Below are 23,032 nucleotides of genomic sequence, written 5' to 3'. Positions count from 1 at the left end.
CCCCACACCATGACTGACCCACCGCCAAACCGGTCATGCTGGAGGATGTTGCAGGCAGCAGAACGTTCTCCACGGCGTCTCCAGACTCTGTCACGTCTGTCACATGTGCTCATGTGCTCAGTGTGAACCTGCTTTCATCTGTGAAGAGCACAGGGCGCCAGTGGCAAATTTGCCAATCTTGGTGTTCTCTGGCAAATGCCAAACGTCCTGCACGGTGTTGGGCTGTAAGCACGTCGGGCCCTCATACCACCCTCATGGAGTCTGTTTCTGACCGTTTGAGCAGACACATGCACATTTGTGGCCTGCTGGAGGTCATTTTGCAGGGCTCTGGCAGTGCTTCTCCTTGCACAAAGGCGGAGGTAGCGGTCCTGCTGCTGGGTTGTTGCCCTCCTACGGCCTCCTCCACGTCTCCTGATGTACTGGCCTGTCTCCTGGTAGCGCCTCCATGCTCTGGATACTACGCTGACAGACACAGCAAACCTTCTTGCCACAGCTCGCATTGATGTGCCATCCTGGAGGAGCTGCACTACCTGAGCCACTTGTGTGGGTTGTAGACTCCGTTTCATGCTACCAAATCACCGCCAGCATTCAAAAGTGACCAAAACATCAGCCAGGAAGCATAGGAACTGAGAATGGTCTGTGGTCACCACCTGCAGAACCACTACTTTATTGGGGGTGTCTTGATAATTGCCTATAATTTCCACCTTTTGTCTATTCCATTTGCACAACAGCATGTGAAATTTATTGTCAATCAGTGTTGCTTCCTAAGTGGACAGTTTCATTTCACAGAACTGTGATTGACTTGGAGTTACATTGTGTGGTTTAAGTGTTCCCTTTATTTTTTTGAGCAGTGTATGATGCTCTCTCATTTCTAATGGCCTTGTTATTTATGATGCTCTCTCATTTCTAATGGCCTTGTTATATATGATGCTCTCTCATTTCTAATGGCCTTGTTATATATGATGCTCTCTCATTTCTAATGGCCTTGTTATATATGATGCTCTCTCATTTCTAATGGCCTTGTTATATATGATGCTCTCTCATTTCTAATGGCCTTGTTATATATGATGCTCTCTCATTTCTAATGGCCTTGTTATATATGACGCTCTCTCATTTCTAATGGCCTTGTTATATATGATGCTCTCTCATTTCTAATGGCCTTGTTATATATGATGCTCTCTCATTTCTAATGGCCTTGTTATATATGATGCTCTCTCATTTCTAATGGCCTTGTTATATATGCCAAGTTGCTCTCTCAGAATTGCAACTTTGACTTCATCCACTTCCGCTCTGCCCTTCTGCAGTTTCTCTTTAATTTATTAGTTTCCTCACTCATCTGTTTGGATGTTTCCTTTTTCAACGTTACTGGAGCTATGGCACCAATGGTTGCCCTTAATTTACAATGTTTTTATTTAATTAAAGTTTGGACTGGCAACAAGGTAGTAAACAATCCCCAGTGGTGATCAGATAAAGCAACATCAACAATAGAGGATATGGCAGAAAGCCCCTTGGTAATAACCAGGTCCAGAGTATGACTGTGGTTATGGGTGGGCCCAGTAGAAAGCCCCTTGGTAATAACCAGGTCCAGAGTATGACTGTGGTTATGGGTGGGCCCAGTAGAAAGCCCCTTGGTAATAACCAGGTCCAGAGTGTGGCTGTGGTTATGGGTGGGCCCAGTAGAAAGCCCCTTGGTAATAACCAGGTCCAGAGTATGGCTGTGGTTATGGGTGGGCCCAGTAACATGTCGGATAAAGTCCATAGAGCTCAAAAGATTCATAAATTCAATGGCCTTGGTCTCTTTGTCAACATGAATATTAAAATCACCCAACACAATGATTTTATCATAGTTCTCAAGGACAATAGACAATAGTTCAGAGAAATCAGTAAAGGAAGTGGGCAGTGCTTTGGTGGCCTGTACAGGGTTATGGCCAGGTCTGGTGGCTGACATTTAAACAGTATAACATGATGCTCTGGTCTGGTGGCTGACATTTAAACAGTATAACATGATGCTCAAAATACCCAAAGTCACAAAGCCAAATGTCCTTACATCTGAAAGTATTAGTAAAATAGTTTGTAGCTCAAACCACTCCACCCCACACATAGACTTATCAGAGCAGGAGATCTGTGTCTGTTTGAGGTTATAGCTGTACGTGAACAACATCACCCATTGTTAAACACCTCTGTTCCTCTGTCACACGTTTTACAACCATATTTTGCTCATTTAAGTCTATCCAGAGCAACTTACAGTAGTGAGTTGATACATGATTGTTCTTTATCCTGTACTGGTCACCCGTGGGATCAAACCCACAACCCTGGCACTGCAAGGACCATTCTCTACCAACTGAGCCACACCGGAAACAGACGCACACAAACACACACAGACAGATTGGGGTGTATAAATGTGTCTAACTACACATTAAACACTGAGACCTGTTGGGGTGTATAAATGTGTCTAACTACACATTAAACACTGAGACCTGTTGCGGTGTATAAATGTATCTAACTACACATTAAACACTGAGACCTGTTGGGGTGTATAAATGTATCTAACTACACATTAAACACTGAGACCTGTTGGGGTGTATTCTGCCCTTGAGTTGCGTTCCCATGCAAAACTAGACAGATAGCTAACAACTAAGTCTTCAATAAAACTCCCAAGGTGTGACTTTTCTTGAATGAATATATTGAAAACGTTTATGTTGTAAAACTGCAAAACACAGAAAAGAATATACTTTAGTATTCAATTCACACCAACATACTGTAGCTGTACATTATACATTTGAAGTTGCATGAATACAAAGCACGTGCTACGGTACCATGCATCTGGCATGATGCCAAACCATATAGCTAATTGCTTTCTCATATGGTAATTGACTAACTCCTTTCATTACTCTAATAATGTACAACCATCTATGTAGAATAACAAGGTATATTACACTAGAAACAGTAACAAAAATACAGTATTGTATATTTTACAATTCGTTTGCATGACACACGAGCAAAGTAATACAGCTAACATCATACATGAAAGGCATTGCAATTTGTGAGTAAATGCAACCAACCAACATTGATATGTAAGAAACTCTATCAATAACAAAATTATCATCATTAGCTAAATGCTTGAATCGAACTTACAAACAAATATTTTCCAAGGCTGAAACGTGACAAGAAATAACTACACTGAAAGACCTGCACCGTAGCGTTGTTTTTAGCTGCTTCTAAGCGTGCAGAACGAATTCTCTACTTCCTGTTTGCGTACAGTCTAAGTACCAGAAAGCTCCACTAGGGGGCAAATAACACCATGGAACACAATGAAAATCCATTTTAACTATTGTAATAAAATAATCTGTTACCTTCTAACAGCATTTTAACTATTGTAATAAAATAATCTGTTACCTTCTAACAGCATTTTAACTATTGTAATAAAATAATCTGTTACCTTCTAACAGCATTTTAACTATTGTAATAAAATAATCTGTTACCTTCTAACAGGATGGCAGCACACTCCCCGCCTGGTATAATGAAATTGTGCCACTATGAAATAAAACATATCAAGAAACAAATAATGTCCTTTCTATTTGTATCTTTTGTCTCTAGGATGCTTCAGAAAGAAGAACAACAATCTCTGAGATTGGTCTCAGAAACACCTTAGCAGCTCCTTGCTTGACAATTTTTAGTTCTACTTTCCTAACCTTTTTGTCAGTACTGGGAAAGGTTTTGACCACAAGCCCGACTGGCCAGTCATTTTCTGTGTGCCTGACTGTCTTTCAATAAGACAACATCTCCCACTTTTACATTTGGCTTTTCTGCTGTCCATTTTCTGCGTCTCTGCAGCGTTGTCAGGTACTCCTGTCTCCACCTTTTCCAAACGGTGTCAGCGAGACACTGGACTTGCTTCCACTGTTTTCCATGAAGGTCGTTCATGCTGAAGTATCCAGAAGGGGCTGAGGTAGCGCTGGTCTTTTGTGTCAGTAACATTGAGGGTGTGAGAATGGCAGGCATGTCAGGGTCCGTTGACACTGACACTAGGGGTCTCGCATTGATTATTGCCATAACTTCAGACATAAGAGTGCTCAAGACCTCATGTGTGAGACGAGTGGAGCCCGTCTGAAACAGCATAGCATCAAGGATACGTCTGGCAACCCCAATGAGTCTCTCCCAAGAACCACCCATATGAGACGAGTGTGGAGGATTAAATATCCAAGTACATCCCTTATCTGAGAGGTATTTAGTCAGTTCTGAGTCATTTGTGTCGATACCCAGTTCCCCGCAGGCACCTATAAAGTTTGTACCTCGATCAGAGCGTAGCACTTTTGCTGGACCACGGATAGAGAAAAAACGTCTCAGCGCGTTGATGAAGCTGGATGTGGACATGGATTCGATGAGCTCGATATGGACTGCTCTAGTAGACATACATGTAAAGAGCACCGCCCAGCGCTTGGAGTCTGCGCTACCACCTCTAGTGCGACGAGTTATGACATTCCATGGTCCAAACACATCAAGTCCAACGCTGGTGAATGGTGGTTCAGATGAGAGTCTGTCTGCAGGCAAGTCAGCCATCTTTTGGTCAACTAACCTTCCTCTAACCTTGCGGCAGGTGACACACTTGTGAATGATACCAGAGACCAGACGTTTGCTCCCAATAATGCAGAAGCCTGCTGCTCGAATAGCTCCATCTGAAAAATGCCGGCCCTGGTGAGCCACTTGCTCGTGATAATGTCTTACCAGCAGGGTGGCGACATGATGTGTCCGTGGGATGATGAGAGGATGTTTTTCGTCTTGTGACATGTCGGCGGAGGATAAGCGGCCTCCCACCCTCAGCAACCCATCCTCATCAATCACTGGGTTCAGTTTTTTGAGTGTACTTTGTTTAGGGAACTCTTTTCCTTTTTCAAGGCATTTGAATTCCTCTCTGAAGGCTTCATGTTGCACACAGTGAATGATTGCTGTTTTGGCTTGTGACAACTCACTTGTACCGCATGTTTTATTACAGTCATGCCAGCCTCTGCAGCTGGTGTTGTCCGCACCTTCATGGAAGGATCTGGCAACATGAATGAGTCGTGCTGTGGCTCGATTGAGAGCTTTCCAGCTTGAGAACCTCTCAAAGCGATGAGAGCCGAGTTGAGCTCCAGAAACCTTAGAGGCGAAGACAGTGACGTCTGGTCGAATCTCTGCGTCTGCGTGAGGCTCTACAAGGTCAAAATTTGTTCTCAGGCTCACTTGAGTTTGTTTGGGTCAGGAAAGGTGGACCTGAGAACCAACTGGTGTACTTTAAGAGCGCAGCAAATATAGGCCTGGTTGCATGGTCTGCTGGATTGCTGTCAGTGTTTACATAACACCACTGATCTGGATGGGTAGACTTCCTGATGCGAGTTACCCTATTGGCAACATACACATAGAATCTTTTGGTGACATTGTGGATGTAACCAAGAACTATCTTACTGTCTGTGTAGAACTTGGCCACATTTACATCAATGTCAATTTCGTCTCTGATCAGTTCATACATCTCAACAGCTAGCAAAGCCGCACACAGTTCTAGGCGTGGGATAGTGTGGGCCGGACGAGGGGCCAATTTTGATTTCCCCATGACAAATCCAACATGGCATTGACCTTCCGAGTCAATAACTCTCAGGTAGGCTACCGCTCCTAGAGGCATCCGAGAAGATGTGTAGCTCTCTTCTTTGAGTGGTAGACAAGGAGACTGGGATGTAGGTCTGCTGAATATACATATGTTCCAACTCCATCAAAGAATCCTTCCACATTTTCCATTTCTCTTCTTTTTCTGGGGGAAGAGGGGCATCCCACTCACTCTGATCAGAAGAGAGTTCTCTGATTAAGGCTTTACCTTGCATTGTTATTGGAGCCACGAACCCAAGGGGGTCATAAAGACTATTCACTGTGGACAGGATGCCTCTCCGCGTAAAAGGGTTCTCATTGTGGGACACCTGGAATGAGAAGCTGTCTGTTTCCAGGTTCCAGGAAAGTCCCAGACTCCGTTGAAAGGGGAGAGGATCCACTCCTAGGTCCAGATCTTTTAAGTCTTTTGCACGGTCCTCCATAGGGAAGGCTTCCATAACTGTTTTGCTATTGGATGCAATCTTGTGTAGTTTCATGTTGGACTCCGCCAACATTGCTTGTGTTTTTCTTAGAATGTTGATAGCTTCTTCTGTTGTAGCTACTGATGTCAGCCCATCATCGACGTAGAAGTTCCTCACTACATATTGCTTGGGTTCTGATCCGTGTTCCTTCTCACCCTGTAGCGCTGCTCGTCTCATGCAGTAGATGGCTACGGCTGGTGAAGGGCTGTTCCCAAATACATGGACTTTCATCCTGTACTCAGTTATGTTTCTATCTGGATTGTTGTCTTCATACCAGAGAAACCTTAAGTAATCTCTGTGATCCTCACGTACACCAAAACAGTAAAACATTTGTTGCACATCTGCTGTTAGTGCAATGCAATCCTTGCGGAAGCGCATTAGGACACCCAAGAGTGTGTTGTTTAAGTCTGGACCACTGAGCAGAACATCGTTAAGTGACACGCCTTGACACTTAGCACTGGAGTCAAATACTACTCTTATTTGTTCAGGCTTTTGTGGATGGTAAACACCAAATATGGGTAGATACCAACATTCTTTGTCTCCCTCTAGTGGCGGTGAAGGTTCGGCTTGGTCGTTATCCAGCATCTTTTGCATGAAGTCAATAAAATGACGCTTCATGTCAGGCTTTTTGTCTAAAGTCCTGCGAAGTGATGTGAGACGGTTTATGGCCTGCTCCCTGTTATTAGGAAGGCGACGTCGAGTGGGGCGAAAGGGTAGTGGAGCCACCCAGTTGTTTCCATCATCCTGGAAAACCTGTTTGTCCATAATGTCCAAAAAAGCTTTGTCCTCCACTGATGGTGCTGGTTTATCATCGTCTTGTGTTTTGTCGAACACGGAACATCCCAGGTTGTCTGTGTTCACAGTTGTGCTTGGATCTCTCGAGTGCATTGTAGAGGGAGAGATGTGTTTCTGAGCTACGCTGTTGTAGTTCTCTTTTACCTGGATGATGTCAGGGCAAGGGCTCAGATAGGATGTGCGACCATTTTGAAGTATGTTTGTCCTGAACACGTTAACATTGGCTGGTCGGTGAGCCGTTCCCAGACAGACCTCACCCACGATGACCCACCCGAGGTCGAGTCGCTGTGCATAAGGAGTGTCGTGGGGCCCATTGATTTGCTCTCGTACCTTGTGTACCCTTAAGATGTCTCGTCCTAAGAGCAGGAGGATGGGAGCGTCTGGGTCCACAGCTGGAATTTTGTCCATAACTGGTTGCAGATGGGGATGATGATATGCAATGTCGGGGGAGGGAATCTCCATCCTATCGTCTGGCATCATATCACACTCTATCAGAGTAGGGAGAGATAGCTGCATGTGTCCGTCTATAGACTCCACCATGAAGTTGACGGCTCTCCTGCCTGAAGTCTCTGTTACCCCAGAACAGGTCTTCATGGTGTATGGAGCAGAGTTGTCATTGATGTTGAAGAGATTGAAAAACTCTGTCTTGGCCAGAGATTTGTTACTCTGTTCATCAAGCACTACATACATTTTGACAGCTTTCTCTCTTTCCCCAGCCGGATAAGCTTTAACTAGGCATATTTTTGAACATGATCTTGGATTAACTGCCTCACCACAGATCTCCGTACACTTTGAGGTGACAGATAGAAGAGCATCGTCACCTTGCTCCCCGCCATGCTCTTTCTCTGCTGTAGCAGTGTCTGTATTTGAAGGGGCTGGGCCTGGATGCAGAGCAGCAAGATGTCTGTCGCTGTCGCACTCTGAGCACTTGATTGACACCTTACAGTCTTTAGCTCTGTGCTGAGTTGACCCACAACATCGGAAACAAATTCCATTCTCTTTGAGATATGATTTGCGCTCATCTAGAGTTTTGTATCTAAACCCACAACACTTTTTAAGAGGATGAGGTTTGTTATGTATCGGGCAGTGATGGTCAGGGTTTTCAATCTTTGTCTTACTGGGTTTGGTTTGGTGGTCTGAGGGCTCAGATGACACATCGGTTTTGTATACAGTCACAGGTGTCTTGCTGCTGTACCTGGCAGGTTTCTCACTTTTCATAGACACCTGGTTAGTTGAGGTGTAGAGGGTGAAACTGGGGTCGTTTCTAGTTTTCGCCTGGTTCCTGATGAATCTCGAGAAGAACGAGAATGGTGGGAATGCTACCCGATAGTCCTCCTTGTATTTGGATCCCTGTGCAATCCATTTTTCTTGTAAACTGAATGGAAGTTTCTCTACAATAGGGTTTACCCCCCGAGATGTGTCCAGATAAGCGAGGCCTGGAAGGTACCCTTCTACTTTAGCACACTCCAGTTCGAGAAGAATGTCACCTAGTTCTCTTAGTTTGTGATTGTCTTTGTTAGCCAGTTTTGGAAAATCATCAATTTTCTTCAACAGTGCATTCTCGATCACTTCAGGTGTACCATAGCACTCTTCTAGTCGTTGCCAGACCATGTTAAGCCCTGCTGTTGCGTTGAAAATATGGACAGATCTAATTCTGTTTGCTTGCTCAGACGACTCTGCCCCTAGCCACTTGGTAATTAGATCTAACTCTTCCCTGGCTGATAAATTCAAGTCTCTGATCGCATTGAGAAAGGATGCTTTCCATGCCCAATAATTTTCAGGGCGATCATCAAACTTCAGGAGTCCGGAACTCACCATCTCACGGCGTAGGAGGTACTTGATGAGGTCTGGTGCGACTTGTGACTCAGGGACGCTTTGTGTGTGTGACTGGAAGTGGGCTTGCTTTCCATTTACACCATGCTGCTGTTCATTTCTTTTGAACGGAGAGTCTCTGCTCATGCTCTGTTGTTTGCTACTTTCTGGATTATGGCATGTAGCTGGGTCAACACTAAGCTCTTGTTTCTCCACTTCAAATGGAAGTTCAGCAAAGTAGGGCCTAGCATGTTGTTGCACATACTCACAAGTACGCTGGACTGGACTTAAGGGCTGTGTCCCTGTGTCTAGTTCTTTGCGAAGCTCTCTGCGTTCTGATTCTACAGCTTCTTCAAAGGCTGCAGCTTCAGCCAATGCAGCAGCAGCTGTTCTCTCAAATTGGAGAACATATAAACTTGCCTCGAGGTCAGCCTTTTGTTTCATCACAGAAGCTTCCTTCTCAGCATAGGAGACTTGTGCACGCGCTGCGTCTGCTCTGGCGCGTGCTTTGATGGCTGCAGAACTCACCGTTGAGGATCTGCTTGACTGTTTTGATGACCTTGATCTTGTAGATTGAGACTTGGTCCCAATGTGCTGAAGAGGCTCCTCCATCTCTCTCTGTCGAACTCCTGGCTCTGCTTGTTGTACCGTAGACTGCTGGTCTTCCATAGGAACAGAGGCTTTGTTGGCTGATGAATGTAGAAACAAACCACCGTGTGTGGTTATTCTTGAGCTTGAGCCCGCCGTGATGATGTTTTTTTACTATTCTGCCCTTGAGTTGCGTTCCCATGCAAAACTAGACAGATAGCTAACAACTAAGTCTTCAATAAAACTCCCAAGGTGTGACTTTTCTTGAATGAATATATTGAAAACGTTTATGTTGTAAAACTGCAAAACACAGAAAAGAATATACTTTAGTATTCAATTCACACCAACATACTGTAGCTGTACATTATACATTTGAAGTTGCATGAATACAAAGCACGTGCTACGGTACCATGCATCTGGCATGATGCCAAACCATATAGCTAATTGCTTTCTCATATGGTAATTCACTAACTCCTTTCATTACTCTAATAATGTACAACCATCTATGTAGAATAACAAGGTATATTACACTAGAAACAGTAACAAAAATACAGTATTGTATATTTTACAATTCGTTTGCATGACACACGAGCAAAGTAATACAGCTAACATCATACATGAAAGGCATTGCAATTTGTGAGTAAATGCAACCAACCAACATTGATATGTAAGAAACTCTATCAATAACAAGATTATCATCATTAGCTAAATGCTTGAATCGAACTTACAAACAAATATTTTCCAAGGCTGAAGCGTGACAAGAAATAACTACACCGAAAGACCTGCACCGTAGCGTTGTTTTTAGCTGCTTCTAAGCGTGCAGAACGAATTCTCTACTTCCTGTTTGCGTACAGTCTAAGTACCAGAAAGCTCCACTAGGGGGCAAATAACACCATGGAACACAATGAAAATCCATTTTAACTATTGTAATAAAATAATCTGTTACCTTCTAACAGCATTTTAACTATTGTAATAAAATAATCTGTTACCTTCTAACAGGATGGCAGCACAGGGTGTATAAATGTATCTAACTACACATTAAACACTGAGACCTGTTGGGGTGTATAAATGTATCTAACTACACATTAAACACTGAGACCTGTTGGGGTCTATAACTGTTCCTGTGGTGTTGGAGGTCTTCACTGCAGTAGACTGGATCAGCTCCTCTGTCCCTCACTCATCTCTCTCTCCTCTCTCTTTACCTAGTGACCCTGTTCATCAGAACGTCATGGTGGATGGAAAAAGATACTCTTGTCAGCAGCGGTGAATAACCACAACCCTGTCAGTCCATCTCTTTACTTCTCCTTTCTCTTAAATTCTCTCTCCCTCCTTCCCTTTTCGTGACCAACACACTTATCTTTAGACGCTGCGGCCGCCATCAACAGCATCAGCAACAGAGAGGTGTGAAATTTCCACAACAGAGTTAGAGTTAGTTAGTCAGTTTTTCATGCACTTCTCTTTAGACGCTGCAGCCTTGACCTCTATCAACAGTTAGAGTTAGTTTATCATGAGAACATACAGACACCACTGACTGGAACCATTTTTCTATAATGTCATTTTGTGTGTTTATCTTGAGCAACACCAGTTAATGGTTGCCAACTTGCCAAATAAAGCTTCCAAGACCTGGAGGTTCTATGTGTTGTATCCTGATCTGTCCACTAGATGGCAGTGTTCCATGTGTTGTATCCTGATCTGTCCACTAGATGGCAGTGTTCCATGTGTTGTATCCTGATTTGTCCACTAGATGGCAGTGCTCTATGTGTTGTAATGGTGTCATGTTGAACACAGTGATACATCTATTATATACATTCTCTGGCTGCAGACATGGACGATACTTTAAATAGAAGTTGTCCCTGAGCACAGATCTAGGATCAGATTATTCTACTTCCAATTCTGAAGCCATGCTATCAAATCAAATAACATTTTATTTGTCACATGCGCTGAATACAACAGGTGTAGACCTTTACCGTGAAATGTTTACTTACAAGCCCCTAACCAACAATGTAGTTCAAGAAATAGAGTTAAGAAAATATTTACTAAATAAACTAAAGTAAAAAAATATATATAAAGTAACACAATAAAATGACATAACAACAACGAGGCTATATACAGGGTTGCCGGTACCAAGTCAATATGTGGGGATACAGGTTAGACCAGGTAATTTGTACATGTAGGTAGGGGTAAAGTGACTATGATATAGATAATTAACAGTAGTACAGCTTAGACCAGGTAATGTGTACATGTAGGTAGGGGTAAAGTGACTATGCATACGTAAAAAACAGTGAATAGCAGCAGTGCAAAAACAAATGTAAATGTCCATTTTATACATTTTTCAGCAGTGTTATGGCTTGGGGGTAAAAGCTGTTAAGGAGCCTTTTGGGCCCAGACTTGGCGCTCCGGTACCGCTTACCGTGTGGTAGAAGGGAGAACAGTCTATGACTTGATGACTGGAGTCTGACCATTTTTTGGGCCTTCCTCTGACAACGCCTGGTATAGAGGTCCTGGATGGCAGGAAGCTTGCCCCCAGTGATGTACTGGGCCGTACGCACTACCCTCTGTAGTGCCTTGTGGTCGGAGGCCGATCAGCTGCCATACCAGGCGGTGATGCAACCGGTCAGGATGCTCTCGATGGTTTAGCTGTAGAACTTTTTGAGGATCTGGGGACCCATGCCAAATCTTTTCAGTCTCCTGAGGGGGAAAAGCTATTGTCGTGCCCTCTTGATGACTCTTGGTGACTCTTGGTGAGTTTGGACCAGACAGTTTGTTGGTGATGTGGACACCAAGGAACTTGAAGCTCTCCACCCGCTGCACTACAGCCCCGTCAATGTTAATTGGGGCCTGTTCGGCCCTCCTTTTCCTGTAGTCTACGATCATCTCCTTTGTCTTGCTTACATAGAAGGGAACTTATTGTCCTGGCACCACACTGCAGGTCTCTGACCTCCTCCCTATAGGCTGTCTCATCGTTGTCGGTGATGAGGCCTACCACCGTTGTGTCGTCAGCAAACTTAATGATGGTGTTGGAGTCCTGCTTGGACAATCAGCTGTGGGTGAACAGGAAGTACAGGAGGGGACTAAGCACACACCCCTGTGGGTTCCCGGTGTTGAGGATCAGCGTGGCATATGTGTTGTTACCTACCCTTACCACTTGGGGGCGGCCCGTCAGGAAGTCCAGGATCCAGTTTCAGAGGGAGGTGTTTAGTCCCAGGGTCCTTAGCTTAGTGATGAGCTTTGTGGGCACTATGGTGTTGAACGCTGAGCTGTAGTCAATGAATAGTATTCTCACATAGGTGTTCCTTTTGTCCAGGTGGGATGGGGCAGTGTGGAGTGCAATTGAGATTGCATCATCTGTGGATCTGTTGGGGCGATATGCCAATTTGAGTGGGTCTAGGGTTTCTGGGATGATGGTGTTGATGTGAGCCATGACCAGCCTTTTCAAAACACTTCATGGTTACAGATGTGAGTGCTACTGGGCGGTAGTCATTTAGGCAGGTTACCTTCTCATTCTTGGGCACAGGGACTATGGTGGTCTGCTTGAAACGTGGGTATTACAGACTCAGTCAGGGAGAGGATGTACAAAAACACACAATAGCACAATTGGTTAGGGGACTGTAAGATGGCAGCCATTCTCCTCTCCTCTCCTGACACAGACAACAGTGTCTGCTCAGTGTTTATGGAAACAGTGTTGATTGTTGTGACAAGGTAGGGGTGGTATACAGAATATATCTTTGATTGGACTGATCATTTCAACATCATACTTTCAAAATCTAATTCCAAGTCAAGAACTATAGCCTCTTTCTAGAGCTCCGACCTGAAGATAACTGACGTCATGATTCAACCTTGTTTTCTTCAGAGTTCCCAGTTGTCTTGAAAGCAACATAAATACAGATAATGACAGACTTTGATGAGAACATTTGCCCACAAGAAGGACCGCCAAAAATGTTTTGTATGCTGCTGCATAAATTATGTAATATGCCAGGTAGATATGTATACTGTAGCTAAGAAAGTCATCCTACGTGTATGTTGGGTAGTAAGTTGTTCCTCACCCAAATCATGTGGTCTCTATCCCCTCATAATTTAGCCTACTGTTCTGACTTGGTGGTGCACATGTACCCTATAGCCTGTTTTAGAGAAATGTCATCATCAAATATTGTAAGAGCTTTCATTGTCTGCTTATATGCCCCCCTTGTATATGCTACGGTTCTGACTTGGTGTACAGGTAGAATACTGTCAGAACGGCCCATGTTCTGAATTCTGAAGCTGTACATTTCAAAAGTGCTGCGTCTGTCTCAGCTCACTCATTGTCTTAATAAAATGTGTCCACTCATCGTTCCTTTATGCCATAATATGTACATCTCAATTGTCAGTAGAAACCACATTTGTTTAAGAAAGTCAGCCATATCAGCTATGTTTTAAAAAAAAGCAGTTAATGAGGCTGAATGAACTGTTTCCCTGCCAGACAAGGCTCCTCTGAGGCTCAGGTGTAGCGGTGGTAAGGAGTCACTCCATGGTGCTGAAAAGAAGGCTCTGCTGTTGGGACAGCTTTACGGAGGCCCTAAATAGTTTGTGTGCAACGTTTGTCACCGTTAAAGTGAAATTAATGTATTGTTTAGTGTTGTGTTGTGGCTTTGTTGTCATGAATCTTTTTTTCTTTTTTTTACCTTGACCCACCAAGATTTACTTCTAAAATTGCTACTGGACAACTAGTAGAAAATATTTCAACTTACAACTTGGGATGTGTCAAGAACATTGATGTTACGCTCTTTACTACCCTGAGACAAGGCCGAGTAGAGGAGGTAACGCAACATGCTGCTACACTCAACTCCCCGGGGATGTAAAGAGGTATGTGACTGGAGTGGTGGAGGTATGTGACTGGAGTGGTGGAGGTATGTGACTGGAGTGGTGGAGGTATGTGACTGGAGTGGTGGAGGTATGTGACTGGAGTGGTGGAGGTATCGAGGTATGTGACTGTAGGTGGAGGTAAAGAGGTATGTGACTGTAGGTGGAGGTAAAGAGGTATGGGACTGTAGGTGGAGGTAAAGAGGTATGTGACTGTAGATGGAGGTAAAGAGGTATGGGACTGTAGGTGGAGGTAAAGAGGTATGGGACTGTAGGTGGAGGTAAAGAGGTATGGGACTGTAGGTGGAGGTAAAGAGGTATGTGACTGTAGGTGGAGGTAAAGAGGTATGGGACTGTAGGTGGAGGTAAAGAGGTATATGACTGTAGGCGGAGGTATAGAGGTATGGGACTGTAGGTGGAGGTAAAGAGGTATGGGACTGTAGGTGGAGGCATGTGACTGTAGGTGGAGGTAAAGAGGTATGTGACTGTAGGTGGAGGCATGTGACTGTAGGTGGAGGTAAAGAGGTATGTGACTGTAGGTGGAGGTATAGAGGTATGGGACTGTAGGTGGAGTGAAAGAGGTGTGTGACTGTAGGTGGAGGTAAAGAGGTATGGGACTGTAGGTGGAGGTAAAGAGGTATGGGACTGTAGGTGGAGGTAAAGAGGTATGGGATTGTAGGTGGAGGTAAAGAGGTATGTGACTGTATGTGGAGGTAAAGAGGTATGTGACTGTAGGTGGAGGTATAGAGGTATGTGACTGTAGGTGGAGGTATAGAGGTATGTGACTGTAGGTGGAGGTAAAGAGGTATGTGACTGTAGGCGGAGGTATAGAGGTATGTGACTGTAGGTGGAGGTAAAGAGGTATGTGACTGTAGGTGGAGGTATAGAGGTATGTGACTGTAGGTGGAGGTAAAGAGGTATGTGACTGTAGGTGGAGGTATAGAGGTATGGGACTGTAGGTGGAGGTAAAGAGGTATGGGACTGTAGGTGGAGGTAAAGAGGTGTGTGACTGTAGGTGGAGGTATAGAGGTGTGTGACTGTAGGTGGAGGTAAAGAGGTATGTGACTGTAGGTGGAGGTAAAGAGGTGTGTGACTGTAGGTGGAGGTAAAGAGGTGTGTGACTGTAGGTGGAGGTAAAGAGGTATGTGACTGTAGGTGGAGGTAAAGAGGTGTGTGACTGTAGGTGGAGGTAAAGAGGTATGTGACTGTAGGTGGAGGTAAAGAGGTATGTGACTGTAGGTGGAGGTATAGAGGTATGTGACTGTAGGTGGAGGTAAAGAGGTATGTGACTGTAGGTGGAGGTATAGAGGTATGTGACTGTAGGTGGAGGTATAGAGGTATGTGACTGTAGGTGGAGGTATAGAGGTATGTGACTCTATAGAGGTATGTGACTGTAAGTGGAGGTAAAGAGGTATGTGACTGTAGGTGGAGGTAAAGAGGTATGTGACTGTAGGTGGAGGTAAAGCGGTATGTGACTGTAGGTGGAGGTATAGAGGTATGTGACTGTAGGTGGAGGTATAGAGGTATGTGACTGTAGGTGGAGGTATAGAGGTATGTGACTGTAGGTGGAGGTAAAGAGGTATGTGACTGTAGGTGGAGGTAAAGAGGTATGTGACTGTAGGTGGAGGTAAAGAGATATGTGACTCTATAGAGGTATGAGCCCCCTACTATCTTAGCACCACCTGGCGCGCTAACCAAAATACAGGGGAGGGTCCGCCCAGGTCTTACGTTGTGTGCGTAGACAGAGTACATACTACGGGTATATGTAAGCCCGCAGGCCTCTTGCCTAAGCACTCCCAAAGTGCCTTCCCCTTCGGGAACAAATGAAACAGAATACAAACTTAGAGTGAACAATTTCGATAATCAAAAACACTGAGTCCTATTGGCACACACATACCTCAGATGGACCTGCTACAAAATAATTTACACAACACTATTACAGACCAACAACAAAACACAGGACATACAAAGAAGCTCTCTCTCCTAACAAAGGAACACTGGCTTTTCAAGCTGCAGAAGGAGTCGGTAATTGAAACTCTCCTGGCGAGAGGGCGGGGTCAGAGCTACAATCATCAATGGGGCCGACCAATCAGCTGCTTGGAATCCAGGAAGCCATTTCCTGAAACGCACACATACACAAAAACTACAAACCCAAAACACAGAAACTGCGGAACGTAACAACTGATCATATAAAATAAATGTTGTTGACTAGCTAGATAGGTGTGAGCAGTATGGCAGAAATGACTGGGGGCTGTAGGGGGAACCTGGAATGGAGTATTTAGAAGATACTCAAGGCCCTGGGGGCTGTAGGGGGAACCTGGAATGGAGTATTTAGAAGATACTCAAGGCCCTGGGGGCTGTAGGGGGAACCTGGAATGGAGTATTTAGAAGATACTCAAGGCCCTGGGGGCTGTAGGGGAAACCTGGAATGGAGCATTTAGAAGATACTCAAGGCCCTGGGGGCTGTAGGGGAAACCTGGAATGGAGCATTTAGAAAATACATAAAGGGAAGTGAATTAAATGAAAAACTGAGTGGTTGTGATGTCATTCAGAACAGATTTAAAACAGGCTACATGCTTGAGGAAAATCATTTATTTAATTCTATATGATACAAAGACAAAAGCAATATCTTACCAGGATGATTAATAGAAAAATAATGGTTTTGCACAAAACCACCACAATAAAACAAAAGGCCTAAATTAGTTATGTTTTCAACAAAATAACATAATGAAACCAAAATGGGAAAATAAAGAAAATAATTATAATATTTTGAATTCTCCTCTCCTGTATGTTTTCTATCTCTGTAACATGTAACGTTATAACATTATACTGAACCTGTAACAATAATGCCTGAACCTCAACACCTATCAGTTGATCTGTATAGACATGAAAAGTTAAGGCATTTACAATGTATCAACCATAATGCTATACAGTATATGACCAGTATATGACTGATGTTAAAGCTGCTGAATGAATAATACAACACACATTATATTAAAACACATTCCAATCAGAATAATGGTATGATTGGAATGTATGATTGGACCTACAGTCACATACCTATCAGTTAATAGATCACATTTGATCAAATGCCACTATTGTTCCAGCAGGTGGAGCTACAATGTAACAACATACAGCATTGTGACAGTTCTATATTAGAATTTCATGAGTTCCATTCTGATGGTTGTTATGGTGATCAGGTGATCTCAGCCTCACTCTTCTTCAACACGATCACCTGTTCAACACAGAAGTAGTTCATCAGTGTGGCCATGTATTTACTTATCCAATACAGAACCACTTAGAAATGTAAATCATATCAGATGATTTACTAGTCAATACTGTGCTACTTAGAATTCGATCAAAATCTCTTCCAATGGGGCTCCTGCTTTTGTCCAGTTCTCCCTTATCAATACCAGGGCAATTTACTAATTATCAATACCAGGGCATTTACCATTTATCAATACCAGGGCTATTTACTATTTATCAATACCTGGGCTATTTACTCCTTATCAATACCAGGGCAAATGACTAATTATCAATACCAGGGCTATTTAACATTTATCAATACCTGGGTTATTTACTCCTTATCAATACCAGGGCTATTTACTAATTATCAACACCAGGGCCATTTACTATTTATGAATATCAGGACTATTTACTATTTATCAATACCAGGGAGTACAGTTATCAACACTACAACATGACTCGGTCAGAGCTACTGCAGTGTTGTCAGTCCTTGTAATATAATTCTGATTATATTTTTTAACCCCTCCACCACCCCTCTTCAACAATATATATATAATATAATATAGCATTCTGTTGGTGGCTAGAATTTTATATAAGAATTTAAATTGAAAAACTCTTAAGTGTTGAATCAAGTGTAGTTTTTTGTACCAGTTGATAAACCATGTGCCATGAAATTGGTACATTGAACATCTCCTCCCATTTAATTTGCAACCTGTGTGGTGTAGCTGTTTACATTTTTGTCCTCAGATGAAACTGCTATATTGTTCTTTTTATGCCCGTTCCTTTCAGCCAATTTGTATCTTTAATATATGGCAGGCAAACAAGTTCCCTCCCTTTTCTGTGATTTCTGTAAACTGTGATAGGACCATTAGTAAGTAAGTCAACTGTGATAGGACCATTAGTAAGTAAGTCAACTGTGATAGGACCATTAGTAAGTCAACTGTGATAGGACCATTAGTAAGTCAGTAAACTGTGATAGGACCATTAGTAAGTCAACTGTGATAGGACCATTAGTAAGTCAGTCAACTGTGATAGGACCATTAGTAAGTCAACTGTGATAGGACCATTAGTAAGTAAGTCAACTGTGATAGGACCATTAGTAAGTCAACTGTGATAGGACCATTAGTAAGTCAGTAAACTGTGATAGGACCATTAGTAAGTCAACTGTGATAGGACCATTAGTAAGTAAGTCAACTGTGATAGGACCATTAGTAAGTCAACTGTGATAGGACCATTAGTAAGTCAACTGTGATAGGACCATTAGTAAGTCAACTGTGATAGGACCATTAGTAAGTCAACTGTGATAGGACCATTAGTAAGTCAACTGTGATAGGACCATTAGTAAGTCAACTGTGATAGGACCATTAGTAAGTCAACTGTGATAGGACCATTAGTAAGTCAACTGTGATAGGACCATTAGTAAGTCAACTGTGATAGGACCATTAGTAAGTCAACTGTGATAGGACCATTAGTAAGTCAACTGTGATAGGACCATTAGTAAGTCAACTGTGATAGGACCATTAGTAAGTCAACTGTGATAGGACCATTAGTAAGTCAACTGTGATAGGACCATTAGTAAGTCAACTGTGATAGGACCATTAGTCAGTCAACTGTGATAGGACCATTAGTAAGTCAACTGTGATAGGACCATTAGTCAGTCAACTGTGATAGGACCATTAGTCAGTCAACTGTGATAGGACCATTAGTCAGTCAACTGTGATAGGACCATTAGTCAGTCAACTGTGATAGGACCATTAGTAAGTCAACTGTGATAGGACCATTAGTCAGTCAACTGTGATAGGACCATTAGTAAGTCAACTGTGATAGGACCATTAGTAAGTAAGTCAACTGTGATAGGACCATTAGTAAGTCAACTGTGATAGGACCATTAGTAAGTCAACTGTGATAGGACCATTAGTAAGTCAACTGTGATAGGACCATTAGTAAGTCAACTGTGATAGGACCATTAGTAAGTCAACTGTGATAGGACCATTAGTAAGTCAACTGTGATAGGACCATTAGTAAGTCAACTGTGATAGGACCATTAGTAAGTCAACTGTGATAGGACCATTAGTAAGTCAACTGTGATAGGACCATTAGTAAGTCAACTGTGATAGGACCATTAGTAAGTCAACTGTGATAGGACCATTAGTAAGTCAACTGTGATAGGACCATTAGTAAGTCAACTGTGATAGGACCATTAGTAAGTCAACTGTGATAGGACCATTAGTAAGTCAACTGTGATAGGACCATTAGTAAGTCAACTGTGATAGGACCATTAGTAAGTCAACTGTGATAGGACCAAAGAGTTCATCAATGTGATTTTCCCATAAATAGACAAGTATTTACCTCTCCATGGTTGCAGAATTGTATCTATTTTTGCAAACTATCGATTGAAATGAATTGTGGTAAGTTCATTTATATTTTTGTAGATGTGAATACCAAGTTTGTCTACTTCACCACCCGCCTATTTTATTGGTAAACTACAAGGTAGTGTAAACACTGTATTTTTTAATGATCCAATACATAATACTTGTCATAATTAGGTTTTAGTCCAGAGAGGCTAGAAAAGTGACCAAGATCTTCAATGTGCAACTAGAGTCATCAACATACATTGAGACTGTGCAGGGATCCAGACTAGAGTCATCAACATACAGTGAGACTGTGCAGGGATCCAGACTAGAGTCATCAACATACATTGAGACTGTGCAGGGATCCAGACTAGAGTCATCAACATACAGTGAGACTGTGCAGGGATCCAGACTAGAGTCATCAACATACATTGACACTGTGCAGGGAACCAGATTGCGGACTAGAGTCATCAACATACATTGAGACTGTGCAGGGATCCAGACTAGAGTCATCAACATACATTGAGACTGTGCAGGGATCCAGACTAGAGTCATCAACATACATTGAGACTGTGCAGGGATCCAGACTAGAGTCATCAACATACATTGAGACTGTGCAGGGATCCAGACTAGACTCATCAACATACATTGAGACTGTGCAGGGATCCAGACTAGAGTCATCAACATACATTGAGACTGTGCAGGGAACCAGATTGCAGACTAGAGTCATCAACATACATTGAGACTGTGCAGAGATGCAGACTAGAGTCATCAACATACATTGACACTGTGCAGGGAACCAGATTGCGGACTAGAGTCATCAACATACATTGAGACTGTGCAGGGATCCAGACTAGAGTCATCAACATACATTGAGACTGTGCAGGGATCCAGACTAGAGTCATCAACATACATTGAGACTGTGCAGGGATCCAGACTAGAGTCATCAACATACATTGAGACTGTGCAGGGATCCAGACTAGAGTCATCAACATACATTGAGACTGTGCAGGGATCCAGACTAGAGTCATCAACATACATTGAGACTGTGCAGGGATCCAGACTAGAGTCATCAACATACATTGAGACTGTGCAGGGATCCAGACTAGAGTCATCAACATACATTGAGACTGTGCAGGGATCCAGACTAGAGTCATCAACATACATTGAGACTGTGCAGGGATCCAGACTAGAGTCATCAACATACATTGAGACTGTGCAGGGATCCAGACTAGAGTCATCAACATACATTGACACTGTGCAGGGATCCAGACTAGTCATTAACATACATTGACACTGTGCAGGGATCCAGGCTAGAGTCATCAACATACATTGAGTCTGTGCAGGGATCCAGACTAGAGTCATCAACATACATTGAGACTGTGCAGGGATCCAGACTAGAGTCATCAACATACATTGACACTGTGCAGGGATCCAGACTAGAGTCATCAACATACATTGAGACTGTGCAGGGATCCAGACTAGAGTCATCAACATACATTGAGACTGTGCAGGGATCCAGACTAGAGTCATCAACATACATTGAGACTGTGCAGGGATCCAGACTAGAGTCATCAACATACATTGAGACTGTGCAGGGATCCAGACTAGAGTCATCAACATACATTGAGACTGTGCAGGGATCCAGACTAGAGTCATCAACATACATTGAGACTGTGCAGGGATCCAGACTAGAGTCATCAACATACATTGAGACTGTGCAGGGATCCAGACTAGAGTCATCAACATACATTGAGACTGTGCAGGGATCCAGACTAGAGTCATCAACATACATTGACACTGTGCAGGGATCCAGACTAGTCATTAACATACATTGACACTGTGCAGGGATCCAGACTAGAGTCATCAACATACATTGAGTCTGTGCAGGGATCCAGACTAGAGTCATCAACATACATTGAGACTGTGCAGGGATCCAGACTAGAGTCATCAACATACATTGACACTGTGCAGGGATCCAGACTAGAGTCATCAACATACATTGAGACTGTGCAGGGATCCAGACTAGAGTCATCAACATACATTGAGACTGTGCAGGGATCCAGACTAGAGTCATCAACATACATTGAGACTGTGCAGGGATCCAGACTAGAGTCATCAACATACATTGACACTTTAGTTTTTATCCCCTGGATTTCCCTTGTTGTTCTTGTTGGATCTCATTTTAACAGCATTTCAATGGCCAAAATAATATAATTCTGATTTACAAATGAGGTGATCCTGTATAAACTCAGGTTCTCACCTTGAGCCCTGCTCCTGCAGCCTTTCACCAGCAGTATGATGGTCACCAGCAGGTAGGGAGACCCCACCAGTAGACTACACAGCAGCCTGGGTAGAAACATGGACGACACTAGGACTGCTGGAGATGGAACTGTAGTTGGAGAAAGAAAAAAATGTAAAACAACACTGGAGATGGTGCTGGAGAGAGACATGGACAACACTGGAGATGGTGATGGGCAGAAACATGGACAACACTGGAGATGGTGATGGAGAGAGACATGGACAACACTGGAGATGGTGCTGGAGAGAGACATGGACAACACTGGAGATGGTGATGGGTAGAGACATGGACAACACTGGAGATGGTGCTGGAGAGAGACATGGACAACACTGGAGATGGTGATGGAGAGAGACATGGACAACACTGGAGATGGTGCTGGAGGGAGACATGGACAACACTGGAGATGGTGCTGGAGGGAGACATGGACAACACTGGAGATGGTGCTGGAGGGAGACATGGACAACACTGGAGATGGTGCTGGAGGGAGACAAGGACAACACTGGAGATGGTGCTGGAGGGAGACATGGACAACACTGGAGATGGTGATGGGTAGAGACATGGACAACACTGGAGATGGTGATGGAGAGAGACATGGACAACACTGGAGAGGGTGCTGGAGAAAGACATGGACAACACTGGAGATGGTGATGGAGAGAGACACGGACAACCCTGGAGATGGTGATGGAGAGAGACACGGACAACCCTGGAGATGGTGATGGAGAGAGACATGGACAACACTGGAGATGGTGATGGAGAGAGACATGGACAACACTGGAGATGGTGATGGAGAGAGACACGGACAACCCTGGAGATGGTGATGGAGAGAGACACGGACAACCCTGGAGATGGTGATGGAGAGAGACATGGACAACACTGGAGATGGTGATGGAGAGAGACATGGACAACACTGGAGATGGTGATGGAGAGAGACATGGACAACACTGGAGATGGTGATGGAGAGAGACATGGACAACACTGGAGATGGTGATGGAGAGAGACATGGA

General features: G+C 43.5%; 4 protein-coding genes across 7 annotated transcripts in view; 1 reads left to right on the top strand and 3 right to left on the bottom strand.

Annotated features, from left to right (window-relative positions):
• LOC139561635 (butyrophilin subfamily 3 member A2-like) overlaps nt 1-23,032 on the top strand; it is a 1,433,431-nt gene that overhangs the window by 1,133,248 nt on the left and 277,151 nt on the right. The gene's annotated exons all lie outside the window — the stretch shown is intronic.
• Nucleotides 1-23,032, bottom strand: part of LOC139561634 (sialoadhesin-like) — a 185,909-nt gene that overhangs the window by 131,300 nt on the left and 31,577 nt on the right. The window contains exons 6-7 of one of the 3 annotated variants that reach the window (XM_071378860.1): nt 21,990-22,118; nt 16,707-17,364 (exon numbers count right to left, since the gene is read on the bottom strand). The exons of 1 other annotated variant lie outside the window; for it this stretch is intronic. In XM_071378860.1, coding sequence (XP_071234961.1) covers nt 17,342-17,364; nt 21,990-22,118 — 152 coding nt within the window. In that variant the 3' untranslated portion in view covers nt 16,707-17,341. Of the gene's footprint in view, nt 1-16,706; nt 17,365-21,989; nt 22,119-23,032 lie in introns of those variants that run through there. One more of the 3 variants, XM_071378861.1, reaches the window with a different exon arrangement.
• On the bottom strand, nt 1,064-5,641 carry LOC139561639 (uncharacterized). Its single transcript, XM_071378879.1, has 2 exons — nt 3,483-5,641; nt 1,064-3,353 (listed from the first exon to the last, which is right to left on the bottom strand). Exon 1 carries the CDS (start codon nt 4,786-4,788, stop codon nt 3,742-3,744), a length of 1,047 nt encoding a protein of 348 aa, XP_071234980.1. The 5' UTR covers nt 4,789-5,641; the 3' UTR covers nt 1,064-3,353; nt 3,483-3,741.
• On the bottom strand, nt 5,619-10,322 carry LOC139560998 (uncharacterized). Its single transcript, XM_071377791.1, has 2 exons — nt 10,283-10,322; nt 5,619-10,239 (listed from the first exon to the last, which is right to left on the bottom strand). The coding sequence occupies exon 2, from the start codon at nt 9,372-9,374 to the stop codon at nt 5,619-5,621; it is 3,756 nt and encodes a 1,251-aa protein (XP_071233892.1). The 5' UTR covers nt 9,375-10,239; nt 10,283-10,322.

This window comes from Salvelinus alpinus, chromosome 31, assembly GCF_045679555.1.
Source record: "Salvelinus alpinus chromosome 31, SLU_Salpinus.1, whole genome shotgun sequence".
Lineage (NCBI taxonomy): Eukaryota > Metazoa > Chordata > Actinopteri > Salmoniformes > Salmonidae > Salvelinus > Salvelinus alpinus.
Note: the sequence above shows the minus strand (reverse complement) of the source record. Positions and strands in the feature narration are given on the sequence as shown.